The sequence below is a fragment of the Rhinopithecus roxellana genome, chromosome 6 (genome assembly GCF_007565055.1).
Source record: "Rhinopithecus roxellana isolate Shanxi Qingling chromosome 6, ASM756505v1, whole genome shotgun sequence".
In the NCBI taxonomy this organism is placed as follows: domain Eukaryota; kingdom Metazoa; phylum Chordata; class Mammalia; order Primates; family Cercopithecidae; genus Rhinopithecus; species Rhinopithecus roxellana.
Window position 1 is genome coordinate 110,493,784 of NC_044554.1, and position 14,993 is coordinate 110,508,776.

The 14,993-nt window shown below is 43.6% G+C and overlaps 1 protein-coding gene across 7 annotated transcripts in view; it reads left to right on the forward strand.

Annotated features, from left to right (window-relative positions):
• Positions 1-654: 654 nt before the first annotated feature.
• The window catches only part of ACTR3B (actin related protein 3B), a 99,693-nt gene continuing 85,354 nt past the window's right edge, over positions 655-14,993 (forward strand). For 2 of the 7 annotated variants that reach the window (XR_004058047.1, XM_030933032.1), the window contains exon 1: positions 663-840. Coding sequence is in view for 2 of the 7 variants with exons in the window: in XM_030933029.1 (XP_030788889.1) it covers positions 797-840 (44 nt within the window). In the remaining 5 variants the exon portion in view is untranslated. Of the gene's footprint in view, positions 971-14,993 lie in introns of all 7 variants that reach the window. The other 5 variants (XM_010384062.1, XM_010384059.2, XM_030933029.1 and 2 more) reach the window with 4 other exon arrangements.

Here is a 14,993-nt window from a genome sequence, read left to right on the forward strand (position 1 = left end):
TTGGCCAGGCTGGTCTGGAACTACTAACCTTGTGATCCGCCCTCCTCAGCCTCCCAAAGTGCTGGTATTGCAGGCGTGAGCCACCGCGCCTGGACAATTCCAACTAATTTTTTTTTTTTTTTTTTTTTTTTTTTTTTTTTTTGCTATATGGGGAAGGTTACTCATTCAACAAACATTTGGGCACTTCCACATATACACCAAATACTGTGCTAAGCACCTGCTGCTCATCAATAGTTATTAAGACAAACTCAAGCCCTATCCTAGAAGATCTGATAGTCCAGTAGGGGAGACAGACTACAAATACATAAATATAAAAATATAAACACTTTGCTTTAAGGGTTAGGAATGAAACCAACAGATTGTTGAGACAGAGGATACAGTACCGGTGGGGGACCTAGTCAGGGTGATCAGGAACAACTTCCCTCGCAAGGTGACATTCGAGCGAAGACTTACAGGATGAGAAAGGCGCCAGGCCTCGGAAATGGGGTCGCGTTCATGTAAGTCAGTTAAAAATAAACCCCAATCTCTCCAGCAGCAAGGTTGGACGTGTCGGGCCAAGAAGCCTCGGTGCCAGCACTAAAGATGGCGCGCCAGGGGAGGGGGCGGCGCACTCGCGCGTTCTGATTGGCCAACCGGGGAGTGACGTCACGTGTCGGCCGCCGAGCATCCGGGCTCCTGGCGGCGGCGCTCCGGAGGCTCGCGGGAGACGCGGCGCGCAGGGCGAGCGGGCGGCCGAGCGGACAGCGGCGGGGCACTCCCGGGGGGCCGGAGGGGCCGAGCGCCGCGCGTCCCGAGCATGGCGGGCTCCCTGCCTCCCTGCGTGGTGGACTGTGGCACCGGGTAAGAGCCGCTCGGCGCCCACCCCCGCTCCTCCGCGGCCCCGCTCCCGGCCCCCGGCGTCCACCTCAGCTGGAGGTCGAGCTGTGTCAGTCGCCCGGGGCTTGAGCCCCGCGACCACCTACCTGGGCAGGTGGGGCGCTGGCCGCCGCTTCCCTCCAAGCCTTGCCTTGACGTCTTAAAACCCCCTCTTCCCCGCCGGGAAGGGCCACAAGAGGAAAAGCACGGAGGGGAGGGACGCGGTGCCCACTCTGAGCTAGCCAGGCGCTCCTCGCCTCCCCCGCCCACGTGGCCGGGTCCCTGGTCCCGCAGCCCGGCTCCGGCCGCCGCCGGGGTGGACACCCTGAGAGGCACCGGGAGCGCGGGATCTTCCCTCCTAGGAATATTCGCCAGCGTGAGGCACAGATCACTGCAGATCCTTTAACGTCACTCATCTCCTAGCGAACGGTGTCCCTGCCTTCCAGCGTTCTCAGCACTGGCCCTCGTTCTGTGCCCGCGTGTGCGTGTCATTCCTCCTGGCTGAGGATTCTTTACCACCTACTTGTGGAGAGAATTGCATCGATCTCCCAACTTGACACCCTTTTTACTGCCCTCCCTGCGCTTTTCCAGTATGAAATGGCACACTGAGGCCAAGCTCTCGCTTTGGTTTGCATAGATTTGCCTTTTTGCTGAAAAACGATGTGTTTAAAAAGACTCCATTTTGAAGAACACCCTAAATTTGGGAAAGCATGTGTGTGGAATTGTGGTACAGGTTTTTGTTTTTAACTTTTGGAGTGTGACCACTTCGATGCCGTTAAGCTATTAAAGATAGATCTTAGGAAATGCCCTGAAATATCGGTGACCCAAGTTAGCTGGTTGTAGTAAGCTGATTGCTGAATCCATGTAGCTGGTAGTTTGGGAATACAAGCTTGCCTGCTTGCGTTATGGATGTAGTGCTTAGTAAAATAGCCTGGAAGTAAATTTGGTCTCTTAGAGATTTTTTTCAAGAAGGGTTTTTAATCATTTTTGCCACAGAATGTTCCGCGGCATGTTCACCTTACCCTTGATTCTTTTCTATAGAAAAATGCACTCGGTTTGGTTTCCTTGACAACCTTGTGGGGGTGCCGTCTTTAATTTGCTACAGTCCATCTCCTACTGGTAGTTCCTTCCTTTTTGCTGCTGAAGCGACCAGAAGTGGTTATGGACTGGAAAAATCTGCCTCTTTGCTTGTATGAGTTCTTTTTGAAATACACATCATATCAACCTTTGTAGCTGTTTATTTTAGAACTTGCTTTTCTCCCTAAAACTTAACAAGACAAAGTCAGCGTTGTTGATGCTACAACTCCTCTTAACTCATGCCCTCCCTCTACCCCCGTGGGTTCACCTCATGTCCCCTCAGGTCTGGTTGTGTCAAGAATGAAACCAGGAGGTGAAAGTATTTTTCATTTCCATATTTGCATGTGAGATTTTTGCTTTGTATTTTTGGTCTTGCAGAACTATTGAAGTATAAAGGATTTCTTGATAGTAGCAATAAAATAATGCTCACAGAGTTGTCATACCTTTCATATTAGTAAGTCATGGACCTTACTCATCTCTCTTGCTATAAATACCCAAAATGTCGTGCTCAGTTTTGACCTTTTGAGGTAAGTGATTAATGTAGCTTGGCTCACTTGGAGATTCAGCTTCTATAGATCGTTGTTTTGTGGCCCAAAGTCATGCTTCAGAAGTTGGTGTCAAGACTTAGAAACGGTGGCAGGGAGTCCCCGTATGAATTCCCCATAGCCAGTGTATGACCAGAAGGAGCCTGAATTTTCTAGCTTGAGCACATCTTGTATTTCCCAGTGAGGTAAAATGATTTTTGGCTTCAGTTTTGCCTCAAAATAGGAAAAAAAATGGTAAAATTCAGATAAAAATAACCAAGCCAAAGGAAAAGAAGGGACCTAGGAAGTCACCCTGAGCTTTAGCCCAGTGGCTGCTGAAGTTGGTCCGCACATTTGAGCTTAGTCTTCCTATCCAACAATATTATAAGAGTCATAGTTATGTAATTTCTGTCATCAGAAATCAAGAGAAATATCTGTTTCTTGAGTGAAAAAAGCCTTTTTTGTAGTACTAAATTGTAAAAACATTAATGTTGAGCTATACATAGTGGGCACTAATGATTTATTGGACAGTGTGATAAACAGTATTTTTTACAAATAAATTTCATCCCAGTATCCTTGAATCCTCCTCTGGTAAACTCCGAGACTAACTGAGTGAGCACTGGTGTGCTGGGGGCCAGGATAATATGGACAAAGGATCTGCTGAATCCAAAAATAAAGCTTCATCTATTTAAAGGGATGACTAGGCTGCATAGTTTTCAGAGAATATTTCACAACTCCAGTCTCACTTCTCTGAGCCAAACTTTTTAAATGAAGTCTTTTGCATTTTTCAACTTACTTTGAAATAATTTCAAATCTACCAAAAGCTGGAAGAGAACAAAAAACTACTGTATACTCTTCTTCCAGTTTTACCAACTGTTAACATTTGCTTTGTCACAGTCTGTATGTCCATACATATTATTATTACTTTCCTGCACTGTTTTGAGAGTAAGTTGCAGACATCACTTCCTTTTATACCAAAATACTTCAATGTCTGCTTTCTGAGGACACATTTTCTCTTCTAGAATCACATACTAATCATCAAAATCAGAAAATTTAACATACGTACAAGTAGTATCCTACATACAGTACAGATTCTTGTATTTTGTGGAATATCACCCATAAAAGACCTCCCCATCTAGCGTCATACGTTGCATCTGGTGGTTGTCATGTCTTTTAAGTCTAATTTAATCTGGAATAATTCCGTAGCCTTTTTTTGTCTTTCAAGATGTTGACATTTTTGATAGCCAGTTGTTACCTAGTCTTCCTCTGTGATAGATACAGGATAGGCATATTTGTCAGGACTGCCACAGAAGTCCTGCTGATCCTTCTTAGTGAATGCCATCAAAAGGCTTAAGATAGGGACTTGCCTCACTCTTGATGAGGTCCACTTGGATCGTTTGGAGAGGGTGATGTCCACGAGGTTTCTTTACTGTTCAGTTACTGTTTTCCTTTGTAATTAAGAAGTCATTTGGCCGGACGCAGTGGCTCATGCCTGTAATCCCAGCACTTTGGGAGGCCAAGGTGGTGGATCACCTGAGGTCAGGAGTTTGAGATCAGCCTGGCCAACATGGTGAAACCCCGTCTCTACTAAAAATACAAAAATTAGCTGGGCCTGGTGGTGTATGCCTGTAGTCCCAGCTACTTAGGAGGCTGAGACAGGAGAATTGCTTGAACCTGGGAGGTGGAGGTTGCAGTGAGCTGAGATCGGGCCACTGTATTCCAGCCTGGGCGACAGAGTGAGACTCCGTCTCAAAAAAAAAAAAAAAAAAAAGTCATTTGTGGGGGAGTATTTTATGTAAGTATTCTTAAACTTTCATCCATTAGTTTTAAGCATCCATTGGTGACTATTTTTTTTTGTTTTTTTTTTAAAGACAGAATCTTGTTCTCTTGCGCAGGCTGGAGTGCAGTGGCACAGTCTCTGCTAACTGCAACCTCTGTCTCCCGAGTTCAAGCGATTCTCCTGCTTCAGCCTCCCAAGTAGCTGGGATTACAGGCATGAACCACCATGCCTGGCTAACTTTTTGTATTTTTAGTAGAGATGGAGTTTCACCATGTTGCCAGGCTGGTCTTGAACTCCTGATCTGAAGTGATTCACCCACTTTGGCCTCCCAAAGTGCTGTGATTACAGGCGTGAGCCACTGTGCCTGGCCCAGTGTGATTCTTGCCTGAATTGCTTATTATGGTGATGATTGCAAAATGGTGATTTTTAAACTCTATTATTCTGTCTCCATTTATTAGTTAACATTTTATCGTAAGGGAGAACTTATCCATAGTCCTCATTTGTGTATTGATTGTCTGTATTAGTTGTCGTTCTGTTCAAAGTGTGATAATCCATTATGCCGTCCTTATTGTCATCGGTGGGTGATTATCTATTGCCTTGATGTGTTTTGATGCTTAAAGTGTCCCGGATTTGGCTAAGTGAAGCTCATTCAGGCTGGCTCCCATGTTCTTTATTTTGCATTTATTTTTTGAAATGGAGCCTCGCTCTGTTGCTCAGGCTGGAGTGCAGTGGTGTGATTTCGGCTCACTGCAACCTCTGCCTCCCTCTGAGTAGCTGGGATTATAGGTGTGCACCACCATGCATGGCTGGTTTTTTTGTGTTTTTAGTAGAGATGGGGTTTTGCCATGTTGGCCAGGCTGGTCTTGAACTCTTGACCTCAGGTGATCCACCTACCTCGGCCTCCCAAGGTGTTGGGATTACAGGCGTGAGGCACTGACTGCACCTGGCCTTGCATGTTCTTTAGACATGTCTTCATTTTTTGAGCATTCTGTTGTTATCAAAAGAGTGCAAGGGGCTGGGCCCAATGGCTCACACCTGTAATCCCAGCACTTTGGGAGGCCGAGGCTGGTGGATCACCTGAGGTCAGGAGTTCGAGACCAGCCTAACCAACAAGGTAAAACCCCGTCTCTACTAAAAATACAAAAATTATCCGGGCGTGGGGTCATACGCCTGTAGTACCAGCTACTCGGGAGGCTGAGGCAGGAGAATTGCTTGAACTGGGAAGCGGAGGTTGCAGTGAGCCGAGATCTCTCCACTGCACTCCAGCCTGGCGACAGAATGAGACTCCATCTCAAAGAAAAAAAAAAAAAAGCAAGGATATCTTTTTGTATTTTTTGCCTGAGTATCTGTGGTTTAGATTTTTAGAAATGGGCTTTCTGCGTCAAAGGGCAAATGCATATGTAATTTTGCTAGGCAGTGTCAAATTCCACTCATTAGTGTGCATTCTCACCAGTAGTGTGTGAGGATACCTGTGTCTTACAGACTCACCAGTAGAGCCTTTGCCGATTTGTAAAATTACCAGCCTAGGAGAAATGATATCTTAATGTCTTTGTTTTGTGTTGCTGTAACAGAATACCACACACTGGGTGATTTATAAAGAAAAGAATAGAATGGTGAAGGTGACAGCAGTTAGTTGGAGTGAGCATCTCCCAAAGTTCTACAGTGTGGCCGAGGACCTCGATTGCTTGATTTTACATTGTTCTTTATTTTACTTATTTATTTTTATTTTGAGACTGGGTCTTGCCCTGGCCTGTTTGTTTTTTTTTTTTTTTTTTTTTTTTGTTCTTTTTGGAGACAGAGTTTTGCTTTTATTGTTCAGGCTGGAGTATAATGGCGTGATCTTGGCTCACCGCAACCTCTGCCTCCCAGGTTCAAGTGATTCTCTTGCCTAAGCCTCCCAAGTAGCTGGGATTACGGACATGCACCACTATGCCCAACTAATTTTGTATTTTTAATAGAGATGGGGTTTCTTCATGTTGGTCAGGCTGGTCTCGAACTCTCGACCTCAGGTGATCTGCCTGCTTTGGCCTCCCAAAAAGCTGGGATTACAGCCGTGAGCACCTGGCTTTTTTTTTTTTTTTTAAATAGCCATTGCAAATATTGCGAGATACATTGTTACAGGAAGTCCCTTGCCCTCCCAAAAGCTACCCCACTTCTCTGTCGAGAGAATGGCCCAGTTCTCTCCTGAGTCCACAAAGGGGAGGTGACAGGATTGCTTTCGTGTACATTATATAATGCAAAATTTAAAAAATCTTCACCTGAATACTTTTTGTTTTATTTTGAATAATCAGCCATCATGGTCCCCATTTTTGTCCCCAACTTGAGATGTATGAAGGCTTTTGGTCTCCCTGGGAGTGGGTAGTAGTGTGGAGGCAGCCAGGGCATACCTGTACACTGACTTGAGACCAGTTCAGTAAAAGTGCACACCTTGAAAAAAGAAAAAAAAAAGTTTATTTGCCTCACAGTTCTGGAGGCTGCAGAGTCTCAGAGCATGGTGCCAGCATCTGATGAGGCCCTGCGTGCTGTGTCATCCCATGGCGGAAGATGGAAGGGTAAGAGCACGTAAGATTGTGAGCATGAGAGAGGGCTGTACTTCATATTTTAACAACCCACTTTCATGATTATAATAATCCTTGGGTTTATTTTTTCTGTCTCTTCATTTCTCTAGCTTTTCTCTGGGGTTTTGGTCTTTTGCTTCTTTATTTTTAGAAGCTCTTCATGTATTAGAGTCTTTTGGGTTCTGCAGACCACTCCCAGTTCCAGTGATTTGCTAGGAGGAATCAGGACTACAGTGAAAATGTACAAAGCAAATCAGCCAAGGGAAGAGACGTGGGGTGGAGCCTAGAGGAAACTGGGGCGAGCTTCCCGAGTCCTCACCCAGTGCAGCCACGCAGGATGCACTTAATCTTTACCTCCAACATCAGGCTGTGACAACATGTGTGCAATACTCTGTACCAGGGAAGCTCCTCAGAGACTCAGGGCCCAAGATTTTCACTGGGGGCTTGTCATGGAGGCACCCTGTGCATAGCACGTGCCAGAATTCCAGAGTCCCAGAAGGAAAGCAAGGCATTGGCATAAACCACATTGTTTGCCACTCTAGGCGCAGTGAACTACTTTTAGCATTTAGGGAATGATAGGAACCCCCCCAACTCCAAGATCCTAGATGCCAATTAAAGGCCATTCCTCCAAGCAGGACTTTCTAAGAGACTGCAGTCTCAGGCCCATTAACTTTCTTTTGCACACAGGGAATATTAACCCTTAATGATATACGTTGCAAATATCTTTCCCCTATTTATTATTTGTCTTTTACCATGCAAAGTTTGTTTCCTTTAGCAGTCGGATTTATTAATCTTTTCTTTATTGTTTCTAGATTTTGAGTCATAGTTAAGAAAGGTTGTTTTCATTCCCAGATTATGTGATGGTTTATTTTTTCTTTTTCTTTTTTCTTGAGACAGTCTCACTCTGTTGCCCACACTAGAGTGCGGTGGCACAGTCTCCACTCACTGCAGCCTCCACCTCCCGGGTTCAAGCAATTCTCTTGCTGCAGCCTCCCGAGTAGCTGGGACTACAGGTGCATGCCACCACATCGGGCTAATTTTTGTATTTTTAGTAGAGATGGGGGTTTCACCATGTTGGTCAGGCTGATCTCAAACTCCTGACCTCAGGTGATCCACCCACCTTGGCCTCCCAAAGTACTGGGATTACAGATGTAAGCCACTGTGCCCAGCTGGTAGTTTTTTTTTTTTTTTTTAATGGTTTCATTTTTTTCATTTAAATCTCTAATTCATTTGGAATTTATCCTGAGATAAGGTATGAAAAATGAACCCAGTTGGATCCACTTGTGTGTGTGTGGCTATGGCTGCCCTGTTTATCTCAACATAATTTATGGAAAAAACCCAACGATTGGAGATGCTGCCTTTATCATGTGCTACATTTGTCTATGCAATTGTGTTTCTTTCTGATTTTGTATTGCGTTGTATTAGTCTACTGGTCTGTTCATAATAGCGGCACCACACAGTTTTAATTAGGCTATTTAGAATAATTTCATTTCTAATGGTTCCAGCTTCCCCTGCCCATCTAATTCTTTTTTAGAGCTTTCCCATGTATTTTTGCTTGTTGTTCCTCCAAGTGATCTTTATAATCAGCTTCTCTAGTTCCAGGAGAGAAAGCCTGATGGCATTTTTATTGGGATTGTATTAAACTTAAAAATTAATTTAATGAGCATCATCATCTTTATAACACTGAGTCTTCCTATCAAAGAACATGGTTTATCTCTCCATTAGTTCAAGTCTATTTTGTGTCTTTTAGGAATACTGTGGTGTTTCCGCAGATAGATTTCTTGTTAACTTTATATCTATGTATTTGATTTTTTTTTTTTGCTGTCATAAATGGTGCCTTCTCTTTCATTTTATTCTCTGTTTTTCTTGAATATATGAAGACAGTTTTTTGATTTCTAGATTGCATGGTGATTTTTCATGGTAGTTATTCATTTTATAACCTGCTGCTTTACAGACTACTCAGGTTATTTGTATGAATGTTTCCCTTGATCCCTAGGGATTTTCAGGTATAAAAACTTGTCATTGGGCCCGGCGCAGTGGCTTACACCTGTAATTGCAAGCACTTTAGGAGGCCAAGGCGGGCAGATCACGTGAGGCCAGGAATTCGAGACTAGCTTGGCCAACGTGGCAAAACCCTGTCTTTTCTAAAAATACAAAAATTTCAGCTGGGTTTGGTGGCACACGCCTGTAATCCCAACTACTTGGGAGGCTGAGGCAGGAAAATCATTTGAACCTGGAAGGCAGAGGTTGCAGTGAGCTAAGATTGAGCCACTGTACTCCAGCCTGGCCAACAGAGCCAGCCTCCGTCTCAAAAACCAAAACCAAAACCTGACAATGGCAAAAGAGATTGTTTTACCTCTTCCTTTCCATTTTTAGGGACTCTAACTGCTTTTTTATTGACATAGTGCAGGGGCCAGTACCTCCAAAACAATGTTAATTTAAATTAGAGTGGAGTTAGTGGGCATTATTATTTTATCCCTGATTTTAGCGGGATAGTCTGTTTTGTTTTGTTTTTCCCCATTTATTGTGGTCGAAGAGGGTTTGTGAATGTTCTTTGTATTCTTTTTTTTGAGTCAGAGTTTCACTCTTGTCGCCCAGGCTGGAGTGCAGTGGAGCAATCTCGGCTCACTGCAACCTCCACCTCCTAGATTCAAGTGATTCTTTTGCCTCTGCCTCTCAAGTAGCTGCGATTATAGGCGCCCGCCATCATGCCCAGCTCATTTTTTATATTTAGTAGAAACGGGATTTCACTATGTTGGCTAGGCTGGTCTCGAATTTCAGACCTCAGGTGATCCACCCGCCTCGACCTCCCAAAGTGCTGGGATTATAGGCATGAGCCACTGTGCCTGACTAGGAGATATAATCTTTGTAAGTTCTGAGTTTAATGTAGCTATATGAACTATCTTATTAATGATGTTATTTAGGGTTTCAGGTTTTTTTTTTTTTTTTTTTAGCTGAGACCGAGTCTCCCTCTGTCACCCTGTCACCCAGGCTGGAGTGCAGTGGCGCCATCTCGGCTCACTCCAGCCTCTACCTCCTGGGTTCAGGTAGTTATTTGCCTCAGCCTCCTCAGTAGCTGGGATTACAGGCACCCGCCACCATGCCTCTAATTTTTGTATTTTTAGTACAGACAGGGTTTCTCCATGTTGGCCAGGCTGGTCTCGAACTCCTGACCTCAGGTGATCCACCCACCTCTGCCTCCCAAAGTGCTGGGATTACAGACATGAGCCACTGCACCTGAACTCACTTTGTGTGTGTGTGTGTGTGTGTATGTGTGTGTGTGTGTGTGTGTGTACCTAGTCTGTCTTGGACTGAGAATGGCGTACTAAGGCCTCCTGTTATTAGTCTCCTATTAAGGTCTCCTTGCATTTTCTGTGGGTCCTGCTTTATGAAAGTTGTTGCTGGCATGTTGGTTGTGTAGATGGAAATAACTTGTTTCTTCACTAGAGTTGTTGATTTAGCATATTAAGTAGCCTTCTAATTGTTGTGTCAGCTGAGTTCTGCTTTGTCAGATATCAAGATGTGTGATCCCTGCTTGCTTCTCCTTGTGTTTATCTGATGTTTGTCCATCCTTTTATTATTCTTTCTGAATTGTTTGTACCCAAAATATTGTTTGATTTTGCTTTTTAGTCAGTGTGAAAATGTTGCCTTTTATTGGATGACTTAAGCTCATTTATACTCATAGATAGGTGATTTAAGCATATTTATATGTATTGATATGATTGATATATTTGGCCTTAGTTTTGCAATATTTACATATATACGTATTTAAACATAATCTTTTGCCATATAGTCCATTTTGTTTGATTTATATTATATCTTTTTTGGTGCACTTTAGGGCAGACTGTATTTTTGTCTAATGGTTATCATTATATATAGTCCTTTTATTTGTGGCTGGTTTCTGTTGGCTCCCAGCTGTGAGTAATCATGAAATTAGCTTGCATCTCTTCTTCCCCTCCCGCTTCTCCTTTTCACCATCTGATTTGCAAAAAAAGCCATCTAATTAATAAAAATTATTAGCAGTCAACAAGTTTATTATATTTTATGTGCATTCTTTTCATGTTGCATTGGACCTGTATTGACAGAGGACAGAGCCATAAATTACTATACTTTTTCCCTTACAACTGCCATAAAAGCTTCATTTAAGAAAAGTTCTCTGTAGCATTGATTTTACCATATGTCTTATATCCTTTTCATACTAAAAGATTCTTTAATAGTTTATTGGGCATATGGTGCTATAAATACACATTCACGTAACACTACTTCCTGGAACCTCCTAAAAATGAACAAAACTAACCAAAAATAGAAAACAAAACAGCTAAAATTCATATCACATTTTATGAAATTTCCAGGGAAGTGTGGATCCATTTGCAGGAGGATACTGAGATGTGGCATTCCTGCCCATCTTTGGCTGGTTGCAGGTGTCTAAGCATACGTTTCTGAAAGTACCACTCACAGTCCTTACAGCAGAGCTAGGAGCTGACGGATGAATGGACCACTGCCAAAGAAGCATATTCTGGCAGCAGCTCCTTTCCATCATAAAATACAGCAGGGCATGCTGAGCTGAAAGAGGGACCATGTAGTAACAGTATCATTATGTTCTTTGACTTTGTGTCACTAAAGGAGAAAACCTGTGAGGATGACCAGCTTATATCTGATCAGAAATTGCTAATATCTAACATAAGGCATTTCCCCTTAAACCTGCCTGTCCTGCACAGTGAACTTCGGAATGAGACATATGCCCAGAACAAAGGATTTAGTAGAATTAGTAGAAAAGTATGCCCAAATTCAGGCTCTGATTGCTCACTGTTCAGCCAGTTCTTCTAAACAACCAGAGGACTACACAGAGATTTCAAGACATTGTATTCGGTATCATTGTAAGCAGGGCGAAGAGTTGTTGAGCAAGCAGGTGCAGGGAGACCTGCACCCATTCGAAGCTGAGTGTGAAGCAGAAAGGACCCACCATGGGACTGTGCACAGAAAATAAGGAAAGAAACATAACAAGCAAAAATAGATGAGAAAGTACACTTTGGAAAGAGTACTTCAGTAATTAGAGTGGAATTTTATTTTTTTATTCTTCATTTTTTGAGACGGAGTCTCGCTCTATCCCCAAGGCTCGAGTGCAATGGCTTGATCTCGGCTCACTACAGCCTCTGCCTCCTGGGTTCAAGCCATTCTCCTGCCTCAGCCTCCCGAGTAGCTAGGGTTACAGGTGCCTGCTACCACGCCTGGCTAATTTTCATATTTTTAGTAGAGGCGGGGTTTCACCTTGTTGGCCAGGCTGGTCTTGAGCTCCTGACTTCAGGTGATCTGCCTGCCTCAGCCTCCCAAAGTGCTGCGATTACTGGTGTGAGCCACTGTGCCCGGCTAGAATGGAATTTTAGATAAAACCACTTTGCTTTTAAATTTAGACAACATGAGCTCAATAAAACAAAAGAACAGAGAAGTAATTTTAAAAGATTAAAGAAAGCTAAAAGGAGGACATGGAGGTCAGTCAGCTGACATCCATAAGGAAAGAAATAGAAAACTGAAATCATTTCAGGAATGAAAAGCATGTTGGAGGTTGCATGAGGTAGTACCAGTGGTTCTGAAATCTCTGACATGGAGGATCAACTTCCTGAAATTACATAGACCACGGTAGGAAAGAACAAAGGGGTAATGGTGATTAGAGAGAAGATGGAAGCTGTGGGAGAAGAGTCCAGAAGGGATCTACTGTAGTCAGAGCTGGTGTTCCTGAAGAAGAGAACAGAGTGTATGGAACAGATGTAACATTAATAAATAAAAGACAAAGTTTTCCTGGAATATAATGAAAGATCATATAATATTAATATAAGGACTCACTGTGAACTGGAAAAAATTCACTGAGTCATTAAAATGGAAGTGTATCCTGGTTAATTTATAAAACCTGAAAGATAGACCAGGCACGGTGGCTTGCACCTGTAATCCCAGCACTTTGGGAAGCTGAGGCGGGCGGATCACCTGAGGTCAGGAGTTCCAGACCAGCCTGACCAACAGGGAGAAACCCCGTCTCTACTAAAAATACAAAATTAGCCAGGTGTGGTGGAGCACACCTGTAATCCCAGCTACTGGGGAGGCTGAGGCAGGAGAATCGCTTGAACCTGGGAGGCGGAGGTTGCAGTGAGCTGAGATTGCACCATTGCACTCCAGCCTGGGCGACAAGAGTGAAACTCCATCTCAAAAACAAAACAAAATTTAAAAAACCCTGAAAGATGAAAGAATCCTATATTTAAGCAGGAAAAAAGCAAACTGGCCACCTCTAATGGAAAAAATAAAATCACCTTAGTCTTGGGGTTTTCAGCAATGTAATGTGCCAAAAGGTGATGAAGCAATGCTTAAGAATGTTCTGAGGGGGTGCGGGCACAGTGGCTCATGCATGTAATCCCAGCACTTTGGGAGGCCAAGGCAGGAGGATTGCTTGAGCCCAGGAGTTGGAGACCAGCCTGAGGAATGTAGCAAGACCCTGTCTCTATTCCCCTGGCCCCCGAAGGAAAAAGCTGGGTGTGGTGATGCGTGCCTGTAGTCTCAGTAACGTGGGAGGCTGAGGTGGGAGGATGGTGTGAATCTAGGAGTTCCAGGTTATAGTGAGTTATGGTTGTGCCACTGCACTCCAGCCTGGGTGACAAAGCGAGACTATAGCTCAAAAGAAAAAAACAAGAGTAGGGGAGTTAGGGCAAGAAAGAAGACAATGTGATTGGATTGAAATGTCATTAAAATGCAGCATAATAAGACATTTACAAATGGGCAAAAGCTCAGGAATTAATAGCATTCAGAAACCTCACTGAAAAGTCTACTTGCAGATATAACCCAGCCAACTGAAAGATGAATCAGCGAGGGCTCCAGAAATAGAGAGGTTGAAGTACAAAGATACCAGCTTCAGTAACTGAATAATCTTTCTTGGAGAAATAAGCCAGAACGAAAAAAAAAAAAAAAAAAAATTGAATAAATACGGACTCAACCTTAAAAATGTCAATACAATGATAACATGCCCTAGCAAAATTTCCTGAAAGTCAGCAATATCATGGGGGATTAGGTTACGACTGGGCTGGGGACGGGGAGTGGGAGTGGGAGCAGGAGATAGCACTGTGCTAATTGTTGTATCTTTCAGAATATGTAGTTAAGGAATACGGTTTCATTTTTTGAAATTGATAAATTGAGAAGGCTATTATACTAAAAACAGACTTTGTATACCTTTGAAATGTACAAATTGAGAGGAAGAAAAGCAAATAAAATAGATTAGGGAGTAAAAGGAAACAGGCAACAACAAGGAATAGTACAAAAGTTAAAACAAGAGTAAGACTCTTCTGTTGCACATGAGAAGACCTCACCTGGCATGGACTCAACTAAATTCACTTTCTGTACTAAACGAAAACTATGTTGGTTACATATAGGTCAGTCATTCAGAAAGTAAAAGGATGGAAAAAAATTCAAAAAAGAAAGTAGGCCGGGCGCGGTGGCTCAAGCCTGTAATCCCAGCACTTTGGGAGGCCGAGACGGGCGGATCATGAGGTCAGGAGATCGAGACCATCCTGGCTAATACGGTGAAACCCCGTCTCTACTAAAAAATACAAAAAACTAGCTGGGCGACGAGGTGGGCGCCTGTAGTCCCAGCTACTCGGGAGGCTGAGACAGGAGAATGGCGTGAACCCGGGAGGCGGAGCTTGCAGTGAGCTGAGAGCCGGCCACTGCACTCCAGCCTGGGTGGCAGAGCAAGACTCCGTCTCAAAAAAAAAAAAAAAAAAAAAAAAAAAAAAAGAAAGTAAAAGGGGCCGGGCAGGGTGGCTCACGCCTGTAATCCCAGCACTTTGAAAGGCCAAGGTGGGTGGATCACTTGAGGTCAGAGTTCGAGACCAGCCTGGCCAACATGGTGAAACCCCGTCTCTACTAAAAATACAAAAATTAGCTGGGCATGGTGGTAGATTCCTGTAATACCAGCGACTCAGGAGGCTGAGGCAGGAGAATCGCTTGAACCCGGGAGGTGGAGATTGCAGTGAGTGGAGATCGTGACACTGCACTCCACCCTGGGCAACAGAGCGAGACTCTGTCTCAAAAAAAAAAAAAAAAGCAAAGGAATGGTTCAAAAATAAGCCAAACAAATGCGCAATAAAAGAAAGCATGAATATTATTTGATTGCAAAGCAAAACATTTTAAATGAAACAAGGGTTTAATTGTTATTTTTTG